Source organism: Sinocyclocheilus grahami, unplaced genomic scaffold (assembly GCF_001515645.1).
Source record: "Sinocyclocheilus grahami isolate Dianchi unplaced genomic scaffold, SAMN03320097.WGS_v1.1 scaffold702.1, whole genome shotgun sequence".
Taxonomy (NCBI): Eukaryota; Metazoa; Chordata; class Actinopteri; order Cypriniformes; family Cyprinidae; genus Sinocyclocheilus; species Sinocyclocheilus grahami.
Genome location: NW_015505881.1, coordinates 353645 through 376119, shown reverse-complemented (window position 1 = coordinate 376119; position 22475 = coordinate 353645). Strand labels below are relative to the sequence as shown.

General features: G+C 36.6%; 1 protein-coding gene across 1 annotated transcript in view; it reads left to right on the top strand.

Moving 5' to 3' along the window:
• Positions 1-3682: 3682 nt before the first annotated feature.
• The window catches only part of LOC107559840 (ankyrin-2-like), a 126055-nt gene continuing 107262 nt past the window's right edge, over positions 3683-22475 (top strand). Inside the window, exon 1 of the mRNA XM_016243832.1 lies at positions 3683-3863. Coding sequence (XP_016099318.1) covers positions 3777-3863 — 87 coding nt within the window. The 5' untranslated portion in view covers positions 3683-3776. The remainder of the gene's footprint in view (positions 3864-22475) is intronic.

Here is a 22475-nt window from a genome sequence, read left to right as displayed (position 1 = left end):
TATAAAAGTTGTAATTTATTGAACCATGCTCGAGACAGTCACCCCATAGGACGATTTTGAGATTTATCTCAAAATTTAAAAAAATAAAACAATCGAATAAGAAATGTTTAACCATTTACTGCATTTTAAATAACGACAATATTAATTATGTTCATTTTTAGCTTGTGAGACACAGCACAATCAATGTCACGTCAACAACCCGTATATATCAGCACAATCAAAGCCTGTTGATGAACTTGGCATACCAGAAGACACACACAGAGAGAGAGAGAGGTAGAGAGACACACACAAACATAAAATTTTACACTTTGGTTTCAATACACATCAGATAAAAACCTTCATCCTATCATCTTCTCTTAAAACACACACTGCTTTGCTCCCCCATCATATTTCCCTAATATTGCTCATATTATGATATTGACCTCGCATTTCAGCGGCAGTTGCTATGGATATTCACTTAGACGTGTCTCTATGGCAACACATTTTCCCCGGGCCTGAAAGTTTTCCAGCAGGGATCAAGGCGCCCAGACACATGCTCATACACATACACACGGTCTGTCTCATACCATCTTTCATTTATGCAAGCACTAATTTTGAAAATGTCAGAGATTTTCCCACAAAATCAGCAAAGAAAATGCAAGTAACAGATTCAATTTGAGTCTGGTTATAGGTCAGTTACAAACATCAAAGTAATATTAACAAAGAATGCTATTGTAGATTGGTCCTTCACTCCAGTCCAATGCATTCAAATGCACTTTTCCTCACTGGAAATTATAACTGAAATCACCTTACTGTGGTAATGTAGCTGTGTTTGAAACAAGCTGCTCATTAGCTAGTTAGTGTAGTTAACTAGCTGGACTACTGAATTTGTAGACCATCTTGGTCAAGGGTCCAGCTAACAGATGTTTGGTGTTTTGAACATGGTAGCCAGTTAGTTATTGGGTCAACCTCATAAGCCCCTAATGACTGGTAGTCCAGTTTGGTCAGCCCCCTAAACCCATTTGGTTTAGCTGATTTGATTGTGGAGTCACATTTTTTTTTCTCAAATGTAGGTCCTGGCAAATTTGTGAATATCAAGAAGTGGAGGGGGCCTAGCACTGAAACCTGGGGTACCCCAATGGTTAATTTATGTGAGTTAAATACACCTTCCAAGGTACCGTGAATGATGTGTACCAAACAGGCAATACTCAAACCAGCATACTGTTGATGTATTAAGAGGTATTTTGATTCACATGAACCCAGAAAGATTTGATCTGGGGCAGAACAAGGTCAAAATCTGTAGGTGATTGGGTGTTGATGGTATGGTAGAAGTCCTTTGATTTACAAGTCCAGTACACTTATAATTCAGGTTAAGTTGTCAGACTGGATTGGGGATGATTGCAGAGTAGAGGTCCTTTGATTTACAAACCCAAAATACACTCAGATTTTACACTCACCACTGAACAAATCTTCATGTCATCCATATATTTTAGCTTTCATACTACAAAAACAGCCATTTTTGATGAACCCAATTCCCTATGAAGCAGTGAGAATTATTATCCTTTGGTCAGTCTGTTTCTGATGTACATGAGCACTTTGACTACCACTTTTTTGCACATGCAGAGCAGTGATCACACCAACTTACACTGATTCTGTTGAAACTCATTAAGTATGCAGTTACTCATTTAGACAGTTTGAATGCAGTGGGGGACTACACTTTATCTTTTATTGCTTTTCAGTATTGAGCCCATAGAAATCGATGAATAGGCTCACTGATGCACATGTAATAGTACTAAACCTTGGGAAGCATGTCTGTCTGAGTGCATGACAGCTGCACTATATTAATTAAAGAGAAATTACACGATTATTGAGGCCTCATTTAGCCTACTTTAGTAACTGTTATTAGTACATTCCTAATATACTTATGTTTTCTGTTCTTTTAATGCACACTTTATATATTTTGTGGTGTGCTTGTAAATCTGCTCTGCATTATACAATACAAATTTCAAATTCAGTTTCAAATGTTGTATTACATTTGAGCCTGCCACAACATATTACTTTGTTTTAGGTAGAAAGGCAATATATTTGGCCATCTTATCACTGAAAATGAGTCTTTGATGTGGTTATGATGTGGATGTACACATTCTCATCCACCTTCCCATCTGTCTGTTCTCCCAAGCATACATGACACTAACAACCTTTGGGTGCCAGGAAATTCAGGTGGTCCGGCTGGCATGGCTGACACCACAAAGTCACTTGGTTGGCAACTTTTAGAAGCGTGGTAATTAAATTACTGTACATCGAAACTTGTGCAGTCTACAGTATGTCTGTGCTGCACCATTATAATCTCCTTTCACTATTCAGTGTTTATTAAAAGAAAGGCAAATATAAATGTTTTAGCGCTCATTGCTTACATTAATTTTCACTTTATAAAAATGACTTTTATTCTAATTATCCATAAAACCACTGTTTACAGAATGTGTCTACTTGACAGAATGTTTAAAGTTTACAGACTATATGACATGGCTTTTTTATCAGTTCCCATAATTCCCAGTATGGTAGAACTTAATTCAAATTGAAAACAAATCAAGTCAAAATAAGTATAACGGTGGCCAGCTAAGAGCTGTGCATGCAAACCTATAAGGCCTGGCCTCAAGAGCCACTCTATGACGCGAGAGACTGCTGTCCTTAGCTTCCTTGTTAGAGCACCAACCTTCCCCTGGCTGTTAAACGGCGTCGAACCCTGATCGGGCGGGCTGAGCGTGATCTGATTTTTTTTCATTTGATAAAAATTAAATATGGCAAAAAAATTTATGTTTGTCAATTAACAAGACTGCTTAACTTTATGTCTGTTTTGATTTGACTTTAGAATCGTAGTATAATAACCTCCTCAGCACTACTGTTGTTAAAGCAGCAGCTGTGATTTGTAATGATGTTCTGTCAGCTGTGTTGCAGTGGGACATGACCAGGGGCAATCATTAACATAAGAGGCATCTCTTCTATGTAAAGATCGCACAGAGCTCTTTTCACTGGGTGGGAAAAATATGGCAGCCAGTTTGCTAAGGTTACACTGTTCTTATTTTGACAAAAGAAGAAAAATGTAGATATCTATCTAGACATCTTGCCTTCACAGTTTCACTGTTTGTTATTGTGGGTATGCTTTTGTTTAATGTATCTACACATTTGTACTTTTTGGAGGTCTTATTCTAAATAGTCATTTTTATTTAGTAACTATAATATTCACCTTACTGTAATGAAATACATATTCACTTTTAGTTAAAGGTAATATAATCTTTCATTTAAACGCAGCACATCAAAGACTGGTATACTGTTATACATAAATAGTTTAACATTAAAAATTGACATTCACCCTTTACCTTTTTCATGCCTGTTATTCCATTTGTAGCCATGAAGATATAAAAAATAGACACACACGCACACACACACACACACACACATGGGTGGCAACTGGGACTGGCTGTGCTTCCCAATAAACACTGGTGGGAGTTGTTACCATGGTGACACCATTGTGCTTCCCTCCTCCCTCCAAACCCATCACCCTCCTTATTTTAGCGGCCAGCTTCTGTTGCTCTCTCTCTCTCTCTCTCTCTCTCTCTCTCTCGGCCACTCCCCCTTTCCAGTCCCTCGCTTTTTATTTGTTACTACCATCACTGTGAACTAGGAGACTATAGAGAGTAGAGGGGATCTCCTTTGGATGGTTGAACCAAGGACTTATTGAGCACTTAACTTTTAAGAAAAGACAACAAGAGGGATACGCTGACTCCTTTCAGAGGGTAATGAATGAAGACACTGAGTCCCATCTCAGGATGGAGGCTACAGACAAACTCAATGGGCTTGGAGGGAGAAGGAGGCGGCCAAAGAAGGTAAACATGGGCTTCACTTTAAAGACCTGCTCTGTCTTGATGTAGTATCAGAGGATCTAAGTGTTTGTGAAAGTTCTTGATGCCGTTCATTCTTAAATACAGTTTATTTGATATGTGTATATCATAAGTACAGTTTGGAATTGAGTGAGTTGTAGTTGTTGGTTTTTTACTCTGGTGATAAACTCTGCTCAGATACCTGAGCAAGTATTTTTGTAAATTTGAAAAACAAATTAAAGGTGTTAGTTTTCTTTGTAACTGCAGCTTAAATGACCATGTGCAACACTGATATCATTCTCAAGAGGTTGGCTGATGGTCAGGTGGCAAGTCTTGTGCATGCTTATGTTTTTGTTTTGTTTTTTTGCCTTGGGTTGGATCCTTGATTTTGCAAGGCATGCTGATGGTTTTGTTTTTATGAGAAATCTGTGTTGAGGTGAAAATGGGCGTGTGTGTTCAGGAGAAGTGCTTAGCAGGTTTCTTCTCAGTTTTATTGTTATTTCAGGAAATCTCTCTCTCACTCCACACCATGGGAAGTCTATATAAGACTTTTATATTTCTATTCATCTGCTGATTACAGTGTTTTGACTGGCAGGTGTCCACCCGTTTCTTTTTTTCCCTCCATTGCTTTTTTCCTTTGAATCAGGTTCACATTTAGTCACACTTAAAAAATATATATATATATTTCCAAATTATACAGTATAGATGTTGTATTAGCCTACTACTCACAATGATTATACCCCCACCCCACCCCACCCCAAAAAAAGATATATACAAAAAATTGTCAAAAATACAACATACAGCACATATTTAGGGTGTTTGATATTGTAGAATTAAGACTGTTATGAGTGAAATCATGCCTAAAGCATTAAGCACTGTGAAAACACTCTTGCTGTGAAACACCTTTGTTCCATGTGTCTGACGTTGAGTGTGGGGCGGGTCCGCTACCCTTTGTGTGTATGCTTGAGTACGCTCTACACATATCTGTCCAATATAAGAAACAACATCATGGTTTACCACAAGATTTTTATGGAACCCTTTGTGGACGTGTGTGTATGCGTGTTTGTGTTTGTCTCCACAAGGATAGTACAACCTACCTTGTGGGCGCTAATTGATAGTCCTAAATAAACATACTATATAATGGCTATTAAAACTAGTTTTAAAAATGCAAGGGGTATTTGTGATGGTTAGGAGATCGAAAATATAATTTTCTCAGTATAAAAACAATACAAGTCAATGAAATGTCTTCACCATGACAGAAAAAAATGTATGCAGTTCAAAACAAGAGAATACTACTGTTGTTGCCACTTGAGTGCTTAAAGTCTCAGCCATTCTTGGCATTGAACTGAAAATGAGCGATTATGAGAAAACGCTGTTCACTCTAAACACTATTTTTAACCTCCATCAAAAGTTCTAATAAAAACAAGCAAAGCAACTAGAGATTTGTAAAAGGAGAAGAGGAACCGTAATTTTCATTATTTGCTGCTGCCCACTTAACTTCATAATATTATGTAACACCTCATATGATGAGAGAAAGCTTATAAGATATAGGCACATATAATGAATTAAGGCAATGGTTCACAACTAGTTTTTCTTCAGAACCCATATTTTAAATTAGACATCAAATATTGATCCAAAACAGTAGCAACATTCAAAAGTAAACTTACCCACAAAAATAAAATAACGCTACAATTAAACATTGAAATGTAATAATCCATAAACTACATATGCACAAATATATAAAATATGGGTGTGGTTGATTATGGCGTTAACAATTTTGATTTAAAAGCATCCATAATTTGGTTTCAAATTCTCAGCTGCCAATTATTTATTGCACAAACCTTTCAGTGCTGCTTGAAGTTTAACATCAACAACAAAATCTAAGTGTAAAAATTTAAAATGTAATCTTTAGAAAAATTGTATCTCATCTAATAATATAAACTGACTAAAAAGAAATATAAATAATGGGTGACAATGTAAGGGCACTCTGATATAGCTTAAGTATATTCACAGGAATTTATCATCACTTTTGTAAATTTGTTTTGTAATATTTGTAATGTCTTTGAGCTGAATTAGCAGCAATTCAGCAATGTGGTTTAGCTTTCTTGGTGAAACTCAGGAAGGCAATGGGGAGGAATCTTGCAGGAATGCAAGATCAATGATGTTTGAATTATTGATATGTCTCCCCTTCTAACCCAACCCCACTTGGGCGGTGGTGGATGGGGTGGCGGAGGAGGATGCAGGGTGATTGAAGTTTAATCTAAGCAGGGATTTGTTGAGCAGGCATCCATTTCTCTGCTGACTGTACTAATGAGTAAGCCAGACTGATTTTCTGTGGCTCATTTGGGGGTAAATCTTCTGTGAAATATTAAGATGTGTTAAGCGGAGATGACCCCCCAAATGACCAACCCCCCCCAAAAAGAAAGAAATGTACGCGCAAGGGGTTTGTGAATTCTGTGTGGGCCAGTGAAATAGTTATTATTCGAATCAAACCAGATGAGGGTGGGGCTTAAACCTTAAGCCATTTTTAATGTAATATTTTCTTCATAATTTACATACAACAGATATGCCATGTATAATTCATAAAACTGTTATTACAAAATATCTATAAATATCTTCTAATTAAAATTACACAAAACTGTAAATAAAGGGAAAAATAGTTCATAGTACAAACATCATTTGTGTATAGGATGGGTGGGACTTGTCCCCACCACAAGTCAACTTTGTCCTCACCACGTTTTGAAAACCATTGCAAAATAGCTTAAGGAACCCATGTACAACACACAGATAAAGCATCTCTGATCATTAAATAATTGTAATTTAATTCATACATGAAACATGAAATACATTTGTGCCAGAATTGTTCTGTGAACTGTACAATTGCAGATGCACACATGCACTAAGAACTGACGCTAATGTTCTAATACCTTAAACAAACAGCCTTCTACCTATCTATGCTTCTAGCTACCTTTTCAGCACAGCTGTTATTTAATAATGATTTATTTAATAATGCTGCACTCATTTTCAGTTGTATAGTTTACAGATAGTTAAATAGATATTGGCCTTTGAAAAAATATATCGGCTGAGTTATAAGGATTCAGTAAAACTTCAGTGTATACTTTCTAATAATTGATATTCATAAACTTACAATTTTAGTTCACACCACAATTCTCTTTCATAGGATTTCAATGCTGCATAATGACACAATGTGAATGTTAGTGGTCACAAGGTCTAAATCCCTATATAATCCCACCAATTCATTGTCTGATGGTACTAAACTATGGCCCATAAGAAGCTGTGTCACATGGCCCTTATTAGTGCATGGTTGGTACAGTCACTTCCAATTTTTTTTTCTTCAGTGTGCAATAGTTTTAGCCCATTTGGTCTAGTGTATAGGTCATGAGTCTCTCTTGTTTAGTGGTATGCCATTTGAAGTCTGAGAAGCGTGCCGGAAACCAAGCCTTACCTCCCTTTTACACATATCTCCACTGCAAGGTTTTGCAGTTCTGCCATATTCTACCAGAATTACTAATCAGCCAGTGGTGGATTTTACCAAATTGTGCTGAACTGCACAGCATGGCTATGTGGCCATGGTATCGACTGAGGAGTACCTCACCTTGGAAGTCCAAGCCTTCCCTTCCCTCCAAGCACTTTAGCACGTCTGGCCACAAAGCACATTGCATGCTTAGTGGGATACAGCATGGTAGGGATGGTTTCTGTGGAGCAGCATTTGTGGCTTACTCTCACATCAGGGACTGAGGCAAAGACTTTCACTTGGATGAACCTGTGCATCAGTTTGGAATTTATAATAAGCAGTGCAGTCCATGGTGGATAAATTTTGCTATGTTAAAAAAAACCCATGAGTGTGTTCCAATAAATTCTTCATCACCAAGAGAGAAGCCGACTGCATCATTTGCATTTCTCCCTCTCAGTGTCCCGCTGGAGATTGCTAGAGGATGGATTTGAGGTTGAGTTCCTCAAACCACCTTGGTAAGGACTTCAGTTTAGCTTCTCGTCACAGATTGCGTTGGAGAGCAAACCCACAAAGATGTAAAAAGTGGCATCTGCCCCCATGTTCAGGCATCCTGGTGCACACATCAGTGTTCAATAGACACACTCTGTCACAAGCACTTCATACCATCCCCCCCATTGTACAAGCTGGGACTGTAGTAGATAATCAGTGTGCCCCTCCCCATCACGTCATCTTCCATTCTCGTGCAAAACACCAGGAAATAAATATTAATCAAGATTGAGTTTCACATATTAGTTTCTCATTCTTCTGTTCGATAAGTGCAAGGATGCGGCGCTAGCTTGGCTAAGACTTGAGGGCATTTGAAACATAAATTAGGCCTACCTCTAAGATTGACTGGTGCTGGCCCACTTATAGAGTTTGTCAGTGCAGCATTTGGATATCATCCATAGCATTTCTCACCACCAGGACTTTTCACAGGGTGTTGGGGCATATGGTTGCAACTTTAGCTGATCTTCCTCTTGAAATGCTGCTATGGACTATGGAGGAAATTTTAGCCGGGTCTGAGTTTACCTCTTTGTGTCCTCACAGCCCAAAGTCAAGGTGGAATGGGCCTGTTATCAGGCTGCCCTTTACTGCCCTGGAAGACACCTTGATCTTGGGAATTCTGATGGGGCAGGTGTTTATTCACAAAGTCATAGTGATACTTCCACCATAGGTCGGTACTGTGTGCAATAGGCACCTGTTTCATGCCCAGTGGAACAGTCTGGAGATTGAGGCCGTGTATTTGGCGCACAGATTTTCGCTTCCAGATGTTCAAGTCCAACATGTTCTGATTTAAAGGGGTCATCAGATGACCATTTTCCACAAGTTCATATGATTCTTTAGGATCTTAATGAAAAGTCTATAATATACTTTGGTTAAAATTTCTCAATGGTAGTGTAAAACAACACCCTTTTTACCTTGTCAAAATCAGCTCTGCAGAAATCAAGCCATTTATTGCATGTTGCTTTAAATGCTAATGAACTCTGCTCACCCCGCCCCTCTTTTCCGTGGGGTGACAAGCCGTGCTCTGAGAGACTGTTTACTTTAGCCACATTTAGCCACGAAACTTGCTAACAAGCACGTTAATAGGAAAGGCGATTGCAAAGATTCATAAAAAACCCTTAAACTCACTTCTGCTGTAAGTGAAGCTGGATCATGAATGATTCGCGTGAACATAAGCGCATTTAGGTAGATCAGGAGGTGCATTCCCTTCAAAAACAAACATACTCCACTGCGTCTTCAGCAGCTCAGATGTCGGGAGTAAATGATGACTGCTATGCTCATTATTACATTCAACAACAAAACACCTCAATAGCTATATAGACCAAAACCACTTTTTGTACCGGACTTTAAACACATTTTTTTCTGCTCTACAGATGGGCATTTTAACATGGGGGGGGTCTATGGGATTGACTCCCTTTTGGAGCCAGTCTCTAGCGGCTAGTCAATGAGTTGCAGTTTAAGTCACTTCTGTGTTGGTTTCAAGAGAGAGACCGGAAGGTTGCCGCTTGGGTCGGACTCACTCAGGGCAGGTCTAATGTAAGACAGCATTTGTGAAATCTAGCTAACAAAATATATATTGTGTGTTGGAGTGGTCCAGACGCTACACATGTCAATCAACTATTGTGGGAGCGGCCTTTGTCCGTGTGCCGTCACACAGACAAGAAGCTGAGAATGGCCTGATTTGAAAAAGAGTAAATTATTTTTAAAAAACACTGGTTGGATTTTTATCATTATAGGGTAGATGTGTACACACACTGCCAACACACATTTATGTTCAAACAACATGTAAAAGTGAATTTAGCATCCGATGACCCCTTTAAGCCCAGAGTATACTTAGTTTTTGTACACGTATCCTAGCGTATGCATACAGTCGAATGAAAAGCCTTTCAAAGTATACTCCATTTGATAGTGTGCATGAAGGTGGTCAACACATTGTCTCAGTTACCTGGACAATTACTGTCTTTGTCTTTATGTAGCACTTTCTCTATATGCAGTCTTTTATCTGAGGTTATTTGTCATCATTGGTAATATCCTCAGGGAGTGATTGGAACTTTAGTATAGAGCACTCAACGGAGTCACATGCTTTCAGAGATGATGAGGATGCTGCTGAGGAAGGTGTTCTCATATTCTGATGAATGCTGCACAAAGCCCATATAGCTAAGGTTTGACACATGAGAAGTGCAACTCCGCAAACAAAGCCCATTCCCTTGTGAGCATTACCTCATTCTTCCATAAGCATCCTGACAAAAAACTACACTGAAATGTAATTAGTGATGGTTTGTAGTGAGTATCGCTATTAATGTTGACCATTGTTGGAATTAGAGGGTTTTGAAAACCCTTGAGCCTACATAATAAATACAACACATCACTAATGTCGTATGTGTGTGCTACAGTACGAACATGAGTGATACAATTATCAATTATCAAATTGTGCAGATTGTTAAGGAGAGTCTGGCTATTGCTTTCCAAAGCATCTGAATTTATGATTTTCGTGAGTGGAAAAAAATGCCCTAAACTTAGGAAGCGAGCATTTGTGCAAAATCGAAAAACAAACTAACCACATTAAAATCTACCTAAGACACTCTAGCATCCTGGCAGCAAGTTTTGCATAGGCAAGCACCACTGATATTTTCTCAAAGGCACATTTAAATGCACATGTATTCCACCATAAATCAGAGTTAAAAAGTGGCAGGATTGTATTGTAAAACTAGAGAATCGCTGCTCCATCAAATGCAGAAATGTTTTGTTTCTTTTCTATAATATAAGACCTGCATTTTAGCTGGACACATCTTTTAAAAACAAATGACACTGGACAGTCAGCAGACCAGTAATTTTGTATCATTAAAGGGGTCATATGATGCTGCTAAAAATAACATTATTTTGTGTATTTGGTGTAATTAAATGTGTTTATGCAGTTTAAGGTTAAAAAAACACATTATTTTCCACATACTGTACATTATTGTTTCTCCTCTATGCCCCGCCTTTCTGAAATGCGTCGATTTTTACAAAGCTCATCGTTCTAAAAAAGCGAGGTGTGCTGTGATTGGCCAGCTATCCAGTGCGTTGTGATTGGCCGAATACCTCAAGTGTGTAACGGAAATGTTACGCCCCTTACCATATTGTGATGATGCCCTGTCAGGCCGGAACGATGATTCAAAAACATGAAAACCCATTATAAACGAGGAATTCGTTGCATCCAGTGGGGACATAATTATGGATTATAATGACTTATACTGTCTTTTTACGTGTTGCGATTTCTAGTCGTGTCCATTTTTGGAAGGCAAAACAAAGTAGTTTTGCTTTCACAACGAAACACAGCGTCACACAAGGTGGCCTAGAGTGAGCGGCGGCGGTCTACAATGAGCAGAGGCCAGGAGCAAGAGTGAGGAACGGCCGGAGGGCTAGAGTGAGCAGAGGTGGCGGATTCAGAATAAAAGTTACGCCTTCTTTCTTTGCGTGAACATTTGAGCGGCGTTATGCAAATCTTCCCACATAGTGATGTAGATATGTGGGGGCGTGTTAGAACGAGCTGTTTAGGTAGGTGTGGCTGACTCTTACATTTTACAAAGAATATTTCTGTGGATTTGAGACTTTAGTCTTTGCAACTTTACAGATCTTCTTTATGCACCAAGAGCTGTAACACTCCAAAGAGAAAGGAAAAATTGAAATCGCATCATATGACCCCTTTAAATACTCCCTCTTCAATTACAAGCTGCCTCACATGATACATACTTGTCCAGTTTTTATTACTTAATGGAATTAAAAGAAGTTCAACTAAATATATTTTCATGTAATCATTAGCTAATCATTGAGAATCTTTGAGGCCTGCAGATCATATAGGTAGCTAACTTTGTACAATTAAAACATTTTATCATGCAGAAGAATATTACAACGTACAATTGCACAAAAGGCTGCAAACGAACAGCGCGCATCTGAAGTGTCTCTGAAGGAAATAATGCATTATTTATCGGCTTTAAGATATCGGCCAAATTTTCTTATCAGGCTGATACCGATAACAGAAAAAATGAGCATTTATCGGCCGATACCGATATGGTGGCCGATATATCGTGCATCCCTAATTTCCATGTTTAGGGTGTCTATGGATGGAGGGCCAATGTCCTGCTGAGTTTAGCTTTAACCCTAACCAAACACAACCCAACAAGCTACATAAGGTGTTTAGAATTGCAATCAGATTACAAACAGATGGGTAAACTTGGTATTGGTGCTAAAATCTGAAGGACACCGGCCTTCCAGGACTACTCCAGAGCCCTGGACTACTGTAGAAACTGTCAACCGCTACCAGCTTAGAGCTACTGTGAATGAATTTCCGTTATGCCTAAAGGCAGCTTCGCAGACCAAACAATAAGAATGTCTCTGTCTTGTAAAAGATGATGCAAGATGATATGTTTACCACTGACAATCCATAGAGCAACTCACACTGTCTCTGCTTGAAGGCCTGGGGCGTCTCCTGGATGCCGAACAGCATCGCAGATGGGAAACGCTTCCTGAAATGACATTCAGCTGTTACCACAGCAACAAGGGGTTGAAAAAGGGTCCTCGCGCCTGAGATGTAACCTTTTTATAAAGGTCCAGTGTTGTCATAATGTAATTTTTGTGAAATGCAAAATGTAGTAACTTTATTATTGTAGGAGAATATTGAATTTGTATACTGTATATGTAGGAATAAGCGGCTTCCTTTGCTATTGACATTATTTGGAATGCATAGAATGATTAGTCTAATAATAATCTAAAAAAAAAGATCTGTTGTAGTCATAATATTTGTCTTCTGCATTATTAATGGCAGGTTTCCACTATTATATTATGGTATCATTATCTTTTGAAATTTGCACTTCAATTAATTTAGAAATAAAATGAAAGCTTGAAAATGGTAATACATCTATAATGTTAACATAATAACATACTATTGTATATATCAAGTTATGTTGTTTGTGAATGTACAGTGTATTTAGGGATAGATTATATTGAGTAAGAAGAGGAATATACATCTTCCAGATTTTTCAGTGTACATGATGCCACCTCTGAATTAGACAGGGTGGGGTCCTGTTACCAAGACAACAGTCACTCTGTGGGGATGGTTCCATAATCTAGTAGGTTCAAGAGAGGTGGGGGTGGAAGACAGGATTAGACAATAAAACATGAAGGGGTAAGAAATGAGAGAAAGACTGAGAAATCGAGGTGCTTATTGTAAGTGTGTATTGCTGTGTTAGAGATATTAATGAATGGTTCTTTTAAACCAGATACAAGACTAGATACAAGAACAGAAACAGAGAGTAAAAGAGAAAGTGGCATAATAAAACCCCACCCTTTAATCTCCTGCCTGAGAAGAACAGCTCTTTTGTATAAAAATACATTAAAAAGATGTGGATGTAGAAGAGAGACCTTCGGTTGATGAGTAGTGATAGTAGAACCTTTGATGTGTGTTTGAAATAAAGGACGAAGAAAGATTTATTTACAAATGCCTCATGGGACATGATTTTAGTCAGTGTAGGCAATGGTAGTTTTGTAGAGACAGATTTTATTGGCAGTGATAAAAAGTAGGAAGGCCTCATTGCATTGTTCAGTGGTGAACATACTGTAGTAACTGATATCAGCAATATTAAGAATGAATAGTACAGTACAACATTGCATGTTTACAGTTCATTTTATATGAAAAACAACAGTTTGAAAAAACAGTTAAATTTATTGTTAACAATAATAATCAGAACAAACCATTATTTTTTAAAGTATATCATAATTTGGAATTTAAAGCCAAAACTCGTAAAATTCAAACATGTCTGTCAGTGAATAAATAGATAACAACAGCCTGATTGAAGAAAAAATCTGACTGACACGTGAAGCAGCATTCATTATTAATAATGATTTTGAATTATTAATAATAGTTTAGGTTAAGGGGCACAGTGGGGTGATTAGATGAGATAATGAGTTGTTATTGTATTAAATCCTGCATAACTGATTTTGATAGATTTTTATATTTATTAGTATTTAAAAAAATTTTTTGCCAGACTTATTTATTAATTTAGGAGAGAGTAAATGGGGACAGGAAATAGAAGGGGAGGGGCAAAAATACTTGCACAAAGAAAAAAAGTAAAATAATGATTTTATTCAACAATTCCTCTTTTTCATGTCTGGGCCTGGGAACATTTCAGTTGCGTTGCTGTTTATGCAGGGTCAGAAAGCTCTCGGATTTCATCAGAAATATCTTTAATTTGTGTTCCGAAGATAAACGAAGGTCTTAAGGGTTTGGAATGACATGAGGGTGAGTAATTAATTTTAAGACAGAATTTTCATTTTTGGGTGAACTATCCCTTTAAGTTATCAAACATATGTCAATTTTGGCATGGAGTCATAGTATTTTGTGGAGAAATAATTAATAAAAAAACGTCAGAATTGACAACCCAGGCTGTTGTGTCACGTCTAGCAACGTTTTTGTCTCATAGCATTAGTTCCATGTTTTAGCCAACGTGTCAAAATATATCACATTTCATTCCATTGTGCCCTGTCCAGCTGTTTGCAAAATGCAAAATATGTATCCAATTAAGCACTGATTATATAATCTATTATTTATCTATCTAAATGCAAATTGCAGTTTTTCCATTTCATCTTTTTTCATTCCATTTTTTACATATTCCTCAAAAACAGACTCACTTTTGATTTATCTTTCATTTTTATTATTTTTGTAATAAGTATTTTCAAACAGTAAAGCACAGCGAACACCGATCTCATCCTCACTCTGTCTCTCACTCTTGCTTTATCATCAACATTCATTTTCTCTATCTTGTTCCCATGGTACCTGTGGCGCCGAGGCACTCCTTATGTTGCAGATAAACCGTGCTGGAGGGAATTTGAAAAGAGGGCTATATTAGCATTCACTGAACCTTGGCACTTGTAGTATTTTCTTGTAAACTTCTATTTTCTTAGTGAGAATGTTAGTGGCATGAATTGAAGGAGCGATTTGAACAGACTCTTAACTGTGCAACTTGTATTGTTTATGCTATGGACATGATATGGATGATATCTCAAGTCATGGCTTGTTGAGGAAAGGCTCCTTTTTACTTTTCTAATCAGAACCCAATCTGTTGAATCAAAGAAAATTCCAAATACATATTAGGCAATTAGACAAAACTATTATATCATCAACTTTAGGGTGGGCTCTTTTGACTTGAACTAGACAGTAAAAACTTAGCAACTGCTCAGAATATCCCTAGAAACCAATAATAAATCTTAGCAACTGCATAGCAACACCTTGCCAACCATACACATCACCTTTGCATCATGACAGTGAATTTTGCACAGACAAGCACCACTAATTTTTTGTTGAGAAAATGTACAAGTCTAGTTTTATGTTGGTTGTATTGTATTTTCCGCTAATTAAGCAGAATAACTAAAATCTTTTTAACTATTCAGAATAATAAACATCTATTCATGCATGCAGTCTTTGCAAGTTATAATAAAACTGTCAGTAGAATTACAGTGGTTTGTACTTAATCGTTTGTAAAAGTTTGTTGTTTGTTCTGGCTGAATACACTTCCTCTCACTTAGACTGCTTTTTTGGTCAGTGGTGGGTGTTACATGAAGCAAAACGCAATGACAGATGGGGGCTGGAAATGGCCAGAGTAACTGTGCACCAGTAGGATTGAGGGTTGTAATTTCGTGTTTGTGTGTGTGTGTGTGTGTGCTAATATACAATATGTGTCTATATGTGTGTAAGGCATTTATCAAGTGTGCTGCTGCATTATATCTTTACATAAAGAAAACTGATAAATACAAACATGAGACCAAGAATATACCAAGAATGTTTCAAAACAATGTTTTTTTTGTTTGTTTTTTACAAATGTTATTACGTTTATTTTAATATCTCTTTCATTCATGATTAACAAATGATTTGCGATTCTATCTGGCATGTTGTTTTAAAAATAAGAATTTTCAGACAAGAGCTAAAGTGACATAAACAATAACTATGCAAGAAAAGCTTGACAGTGCTTTGAACGTTTGATGGAATTACATGCATTTCCTCTTTATCTCCATTTGTGTTGTTTTCTCCGGCATCCTGTCCCTGTCTGTTCTTGACTCAACAATTTCAGTGAAACTAAGAATCATTATAAATTCATTCATATTAAATTTACCATCAATATTCCTCCTTTTCCAGTGGTCGTCCTCTCACTACACACGCCTGTGGCCAGGAAAGCCCATTGCTTTGACTACAGAATCTTGTAGATAGAGGAAAATCCAGTTACCCATCAAACCCAGCTGCTCCCCTCACTGTTTCCGCCAAATCTTTTGTCCTCCTAATCCGATTGTTACAGTTTTCATTCTGCTTTATCCCAGAGTCATTCCCTCTTCACCACCCAGATAACACAAAGACAAAGTGTGGCATTGTGCAACAGTCACAGTAGAATTAAGCAATAATAATCAATTTTTATTTATTATGTGCCTTAAATGTGATACTTTCACTTAAAGGAATAGTAAAAGAACAGTTCTAATGACACATGCTGTTGTTCCATTAAACATATAAGAAGAATTTTTTAATAATCTTGAATAATATGACTCAATTTATTGTATAAACCACTTTTATGGTAGCGATTGGAGCGACATCAGTAAATAAATAAAAATAAAACGTAACAAAATATGTATTATATAATTGTAAAGGTAATCCCACAGTCAGTGTTGTGTGTGAATGTGAGAGGGAAAAAGAAAAAAAAGGAGAAAATGAACAAAAATTTAGAGCAGGATGTAGATTTGGGAGTTGGGTGGAAGAGAGAGAGAGAGAGAGAGAGTATGATAAACAGACTCTCTATTTACTGTTAAAGAAAGGATCGATTATGAGCTTTTCGGGTTCTCTAAGAAAGAGCTATTGAAGCTAAAACAGTGAAGATAGTGTCAGACTGGAATCTTTGACCAAGATCGTGGAAACATTCTCCTAATGTTTGGGAATATCATTTCTCCGCTCAAGTCTTTTCCATTCCCTCTATATAGTCTTTTTTGTTCAACAGTGCCACACAATGTCTCCACATTAGTTAATTAATTTTTGCTCATTATTCATTTTTTCCCCTTATAGAGCATTGCTTTCTATTACACATTACAAAGCCTTTCATTTGATCATTCATCCCTGCTTCATATGATTATATAAAGATTGACGGTCTGATTTTTAAAGCTGGTATTGTATGAAAATCAAGTCTATGAGAAAATTCAAACCTGGTTGCACACCAAAGTAATTAAATTTACTATTTGCTAGGTTTTTTTGTGATTTTTTACTCAATATCTGCAATATCACTTGTTTATGTATGTAGTCTTTTGATTATAAAATCTGAAAACAGTACATGTTTATATATTTAAATTCATTCATAAGTTCACATAATACCCTAGCAACCGCATAGCAACAAGCTAACGAGCAGTCATGGATGCATTTCCTAACAGCATCGTTAACCATCTATATGGTTATTCTACATGCTACACGCTACACTACACTACATGCTATACATATTCTCTATATAGCATGTCATCAATCAGCACTATTTTTGAAGATGGCACATGTAAATAAATGCATAAGGGTAATCTCGGGTTATGATGTAAGAGGGAATCCGTGATTTATCAAACAAAAAATTAAGGAAAGAACAGTATATAAATAGTGAAGTAGATGGCAATTCCCTGGTTACTACCAGAACACCCTGGCAGTGGGTGTTGCAAGTCTAGTTAATATTTTAGGCTACATTAAAACAAGAATATATTGAGAATACATTATTAACATTGTATTATACTATTTAATTCACTGTATCTTTTAAACTAGAATTGGATGTTCAGCAACAAACTATTTTTGATCAGGCATTGCAAATAGTTACTAAAGTACAATATGGGTTAGAATTTTGACATGGCCTTGAACATTAGGTTTTTACAAGTTTTTAAATGTACATACAATACAAATGTAACTTTAAAAATCTTAACATAGAACAATTTTTATTCACTCAGCCTCTGTCAGCATTGTATTATATCAATATCTAGGTTTTTTTCTCAATGATCTCTAAGGCAGACATATATATTTTGTTCATGTTCTTGTTATTCCGTATTGCCACACTAAAGAGAGTATAAAAAGTCAAACCACTGTCTCAGCACGAAATTGAAAATATGGAAATCATTTCCTCATTTAATGAACCATGCCTTGGTGAGCTTCAGGCTGAATAATGGACTGATCCATCCCCTTAGGGTTTTATCAATTATTCATCTGAGAAAGGGGATGCTGTTGGTTTACTATTCGTATCTGATGGTTAGGAAGACAACTGACCTGTGTGGTGGAGCAGATGACATTTTGCTGATTGTTTTTCTTCAAATGAGTATGAATACTTTTCAGATGGTGATTAGCTTTCTCTAAGTTTTGCTGATCCCCCTGCCTGATGTTTAAAACAAACCTGTCTGTTTTTTTTTGTTTTTCTTAGCAAGGAATAAAGTTCCAAAAACAAAAATTAATTTACAAACCCTTATGTTTTTTGATACCTTCATAGCAGTACGCCCAAGCTGCTCTTTTCTATACAATGAAAGTAAAAGGTGAACACAGCCCTCAGTCATGGTTTTCAGTTAATACCATCTTTAAACTCTGCCTGTTCCATGCATAACAGTTCAGAGCATTTCAGAACATTATACACATTCATAATGCTAATATTGTAAGTCTTGAATTGTTCATTATCACAAAATAGATTTGATTGCATATATTGTTTAATGTATCCATCATGTGGCTAGTTGGAATGGAGTTGGAAACAAGCTGCAAAGAGTTGCATAAGGCTCTGCTCTGTTCGACAGCACACTTTGTCCCCTGGGCTGTTATTGATTTTGTTCCAAGTTTGCAAAACGACACCAGCTAATAGAATCTGTAGGAGGATCTCTGTATAGCGTTTCTATTGGTTTGCCCCACAGCGCTTTGAAATTGACTCGCTTTAGAGACCTTAATAAACTCGGAAACTGTGATGTCACATTCCCTTTTAGTACAGAACTTTATTGCAAAATTAATTAATAAACACATTGAAATGAGTTTAAAATCAAGTTATTTTTTCATTGTGAATAATGACAATGGTATTCTTGAGCCCATCAAAGATTCAAATTCTGAGATTTACGGTAAAATACCAGCAGCTGTGGTTGTCAGAACTTCACCGTTAAAAATATGGTAGCAACATTTGAGGTTTTACAGACTTAACTTAAATTCACAATAAAAAAACGCATTTCATTAACATCAAAGATTCAAATTCTGAGATTTACGGTAAAATACCAGCAGCTGTGGTTGTCAGAACTTCACTGTTAAAAATATGGTAGCAACATTTGAGGTTTTACAGACTTAACTTAAATTCACAATAAAAAAGCGCATTTCATTAACTGATGTAATGTTAATAAACCAGCATATTGAAGTACTAATATCTGCTTTGACGCATTGTAATACTGATAACCACCAAAAACAGGTGGTGATGAGAAAGTCACATGATGGATCAAAGGTCATCACAAACAGCTCTTCCACAAGCTGAGAAAGGAAATACTAATAACTAAGAAGAAACAGTTATTTCAATGAAGAAACATAAAATATGAAGTGTCATGCAGGGAATTTTGGGAGTGTCAATTTACGGTTTTTCACTGTAAATTATACAATGACTTTTTCTTTTTCACTTCCAAACCCCCCCCCAAATTTTAACAGTATTTTACTGTAAAATTACGTTAAATGTAATTACAGTTGTTCACCGTATATAGTATGGAAAGTTACTGATAACCAATTAACATGTTTTTACTGTAACATTTTTACAGTCTTTACTGTTAAAATCACAAAATTTTTTTACTGTGTATGCTTATTTCTTAGGGAAAGATGCTGTAACATGGCATTGTTGAGGAATTCTCTTTGTGTGTGGGTTATGAGAAATAAGGTCTAAAATGACAAAGACAAATCTTTTGCCATGGATTCAAATCTCAAGTTGACAGTTTAAAGCTGGAGATACACTACATGACTAACTGAAACATTCTAATATTGAGCTCAACACACTTAAAGGGATAGTTCACCCAAAAATGAAAATTGTATCATTACTTACTCACCCTCATATCATTCCAAACCCGCAAGACTTGTGTTCATCTTCGGGACATAAATTAAGACATTAACATGTTTTTACTGTAACATTTTTACAGTCTTTACTGTTAAAATCACAAAATTTTTTACTGTGTATGCTTATTTCTTAGGGAAAGATGCTGTAACATGGCATTGTTGAGGAATTCTCTTTGTGTGTGGGTTATGAGAAATAAGGTCTAAAATGACAAAGACAAATCTTTTGCCATGGATTCAAATCTCAAGTTGACAGTTTAAAGCTGGAGATACACTACATGACTAACGGAAACGTTCTAATATTGAGCTCAACACACTTAAAGGGATAGTTCACCCAAAAATGAAAATTGTATCATTACTTACTCACCCTCATATCATTCCAAACCCGCAAGACTTGTGTTCATCTTCGGGACATAAATTAAGACATTTTTGATCAAATCTGAGAGCTTTCTGACCCTGCATAGACCGCAAGGGTGCTGCCATGATCAAGGCAGAGAAACATTATAAACAATAATTAAAATAGTCCATGTTACATCAGTGGTTGAACCGTTGTTTTATGAAGCTACGAGAATACCTTTTGTGTGCAAAGAAAACCAAAATAACAACTTTATTTAGCAATTCTTCTTGAAGCCCTGGCAGGGACGGGAGGCATTTGTGTGTGGAGTTTGCATGTTCTCCCTGTGTCAGCGTGGGTTTACTCCGGGTGCGCTGGTTTCTTCCCACAGCCCAAATTGTGTATGGATTAACTGGTTCTTGCCATGAATATAGCCATAGATGCTGGAATGGCAGTAAGAAGGAAATAAACAACCAAACAAACTTGCGGGTTTGGAACGACATGAGGGTGAGTAATGAGTAAGTCATTTTTGGGTGAACTATCCCTTTAAAGACTGTTTTCATGGACTGGAGCAGATCCTAGCCTTTGACAGTCAGAGCACAAAACTAATGAGCCAGTCCACTACATAACACACTTCACGACTGATCAGGTTCAAGATCTTGAACCAAAACAAACACTGACATCAACATACAGCTGGCACTACTTATTACTACAGTGTAATTTGTAAAGAATAAAGAGGAAACCGTACTGAAATATTAACTTACTGTCAGATAAACCCCGAACTCTTGGTTAATTAACTCAAAAATGTCTTAATCGTGGCTATCAGTTTTAAAAATGCGGCTGGGTGTAAGTTCGGTCATCTGAATGGTCACGTACACACAGCAGCTAAATTTGGTTGTAAATTCACATTTTAGTCCTGTTCTGTACACACGTTCTGTAAAAGTTCTTTATTACAGGAGTGATAATTGCATTTTACAAACTAAATTGACACCCGAATATAACCAAATTAGTGACAACCAGATTTACAGAAATGCTATGCAGTATGTATGGAACCAAACTAAACAAGTAGTTAATAATGTATTTAAAATGGAGTCAGAGTTGTGTCTTTTCTGTCGGCGCAGTACAAGAAATCACAGGGTATGTTTTGAGTCATTAGTATAAGAAAAGAAAAAAACAAAACAACACAAAAAGAACAAACCCATATTAAACTCAAACCCAAAAGGGTCATCTTGGAATAAGCCACATACCAAAATACAGTGACCTGCACAACCTGCCTACATTTTAAACTCCATGAACTGGATAACTTTATGAGCCAAACCCAAAATCAATCAAACCTATCAGTGTTGGGGAAAGTTACTTTTAAAGTAATGCATTACAATATTGCGTTACTCCCTAGAACTTTTTATAGGAAGTAATATGTTACATTCATTTTGTGTTACTTTTTCTTATCTGGACTGGGCTTGCTTGTTTGTTTTTTATATAAAAAGTTAGATTTTTGGCAAATGTAAACCAAAAGTGAAATGAGTAAGCCTAAGGCTGAAGGAAAAGTACATTGACATCTGTACAGTAGAGGGCGCAACCTTTCTGCTGTGATGCTAATCTGGATTGCATGAAGAATAGCATGCAGAAGACAGTTCCACACTCTTCAGCAATAAAAAAAGTTATTTTTGCTTATTAGTATGGTTGAATTTGATCATTAAAGTTCAGCAGCAAATACATTGGTTAATAAAATTAAATGTGATAAAATTAAAATTGTGTTATTTAACATTTAATTATTGCAGGTTTGCATAATTTTTTCAGTTTGCTTTTCACTGTTTTCATTAATTTTGATGAATACTGATTCTGTTTTTGTGCAAGTGAGATGAGTAAATGCATGTTATAGGGTTAGTTCACCCAAAAATGAAAATTAGGCTGTGTTTTACTCACCCCAGAGGCATCCTAGGTGTATATGACTTTCTTCTTTCAGACGAATCCAGTCGGAGTTATATTAAAAATTGTCCTGTTATTCCAAGCTCTATCATTGCTGTAAGCGGGTGTTGCAGTGCTTCAGTCCAAAAGAAGTTAAATAAAAATCACCCATCCATAAAAAAAAGTGTCTCACACGGCTCCGGGGGGTGAACAAAGGCCTCCTGTAGCGAATCGATGCGTTTTTGTAAAAAAATATCCATATTCAAAACGTAATAA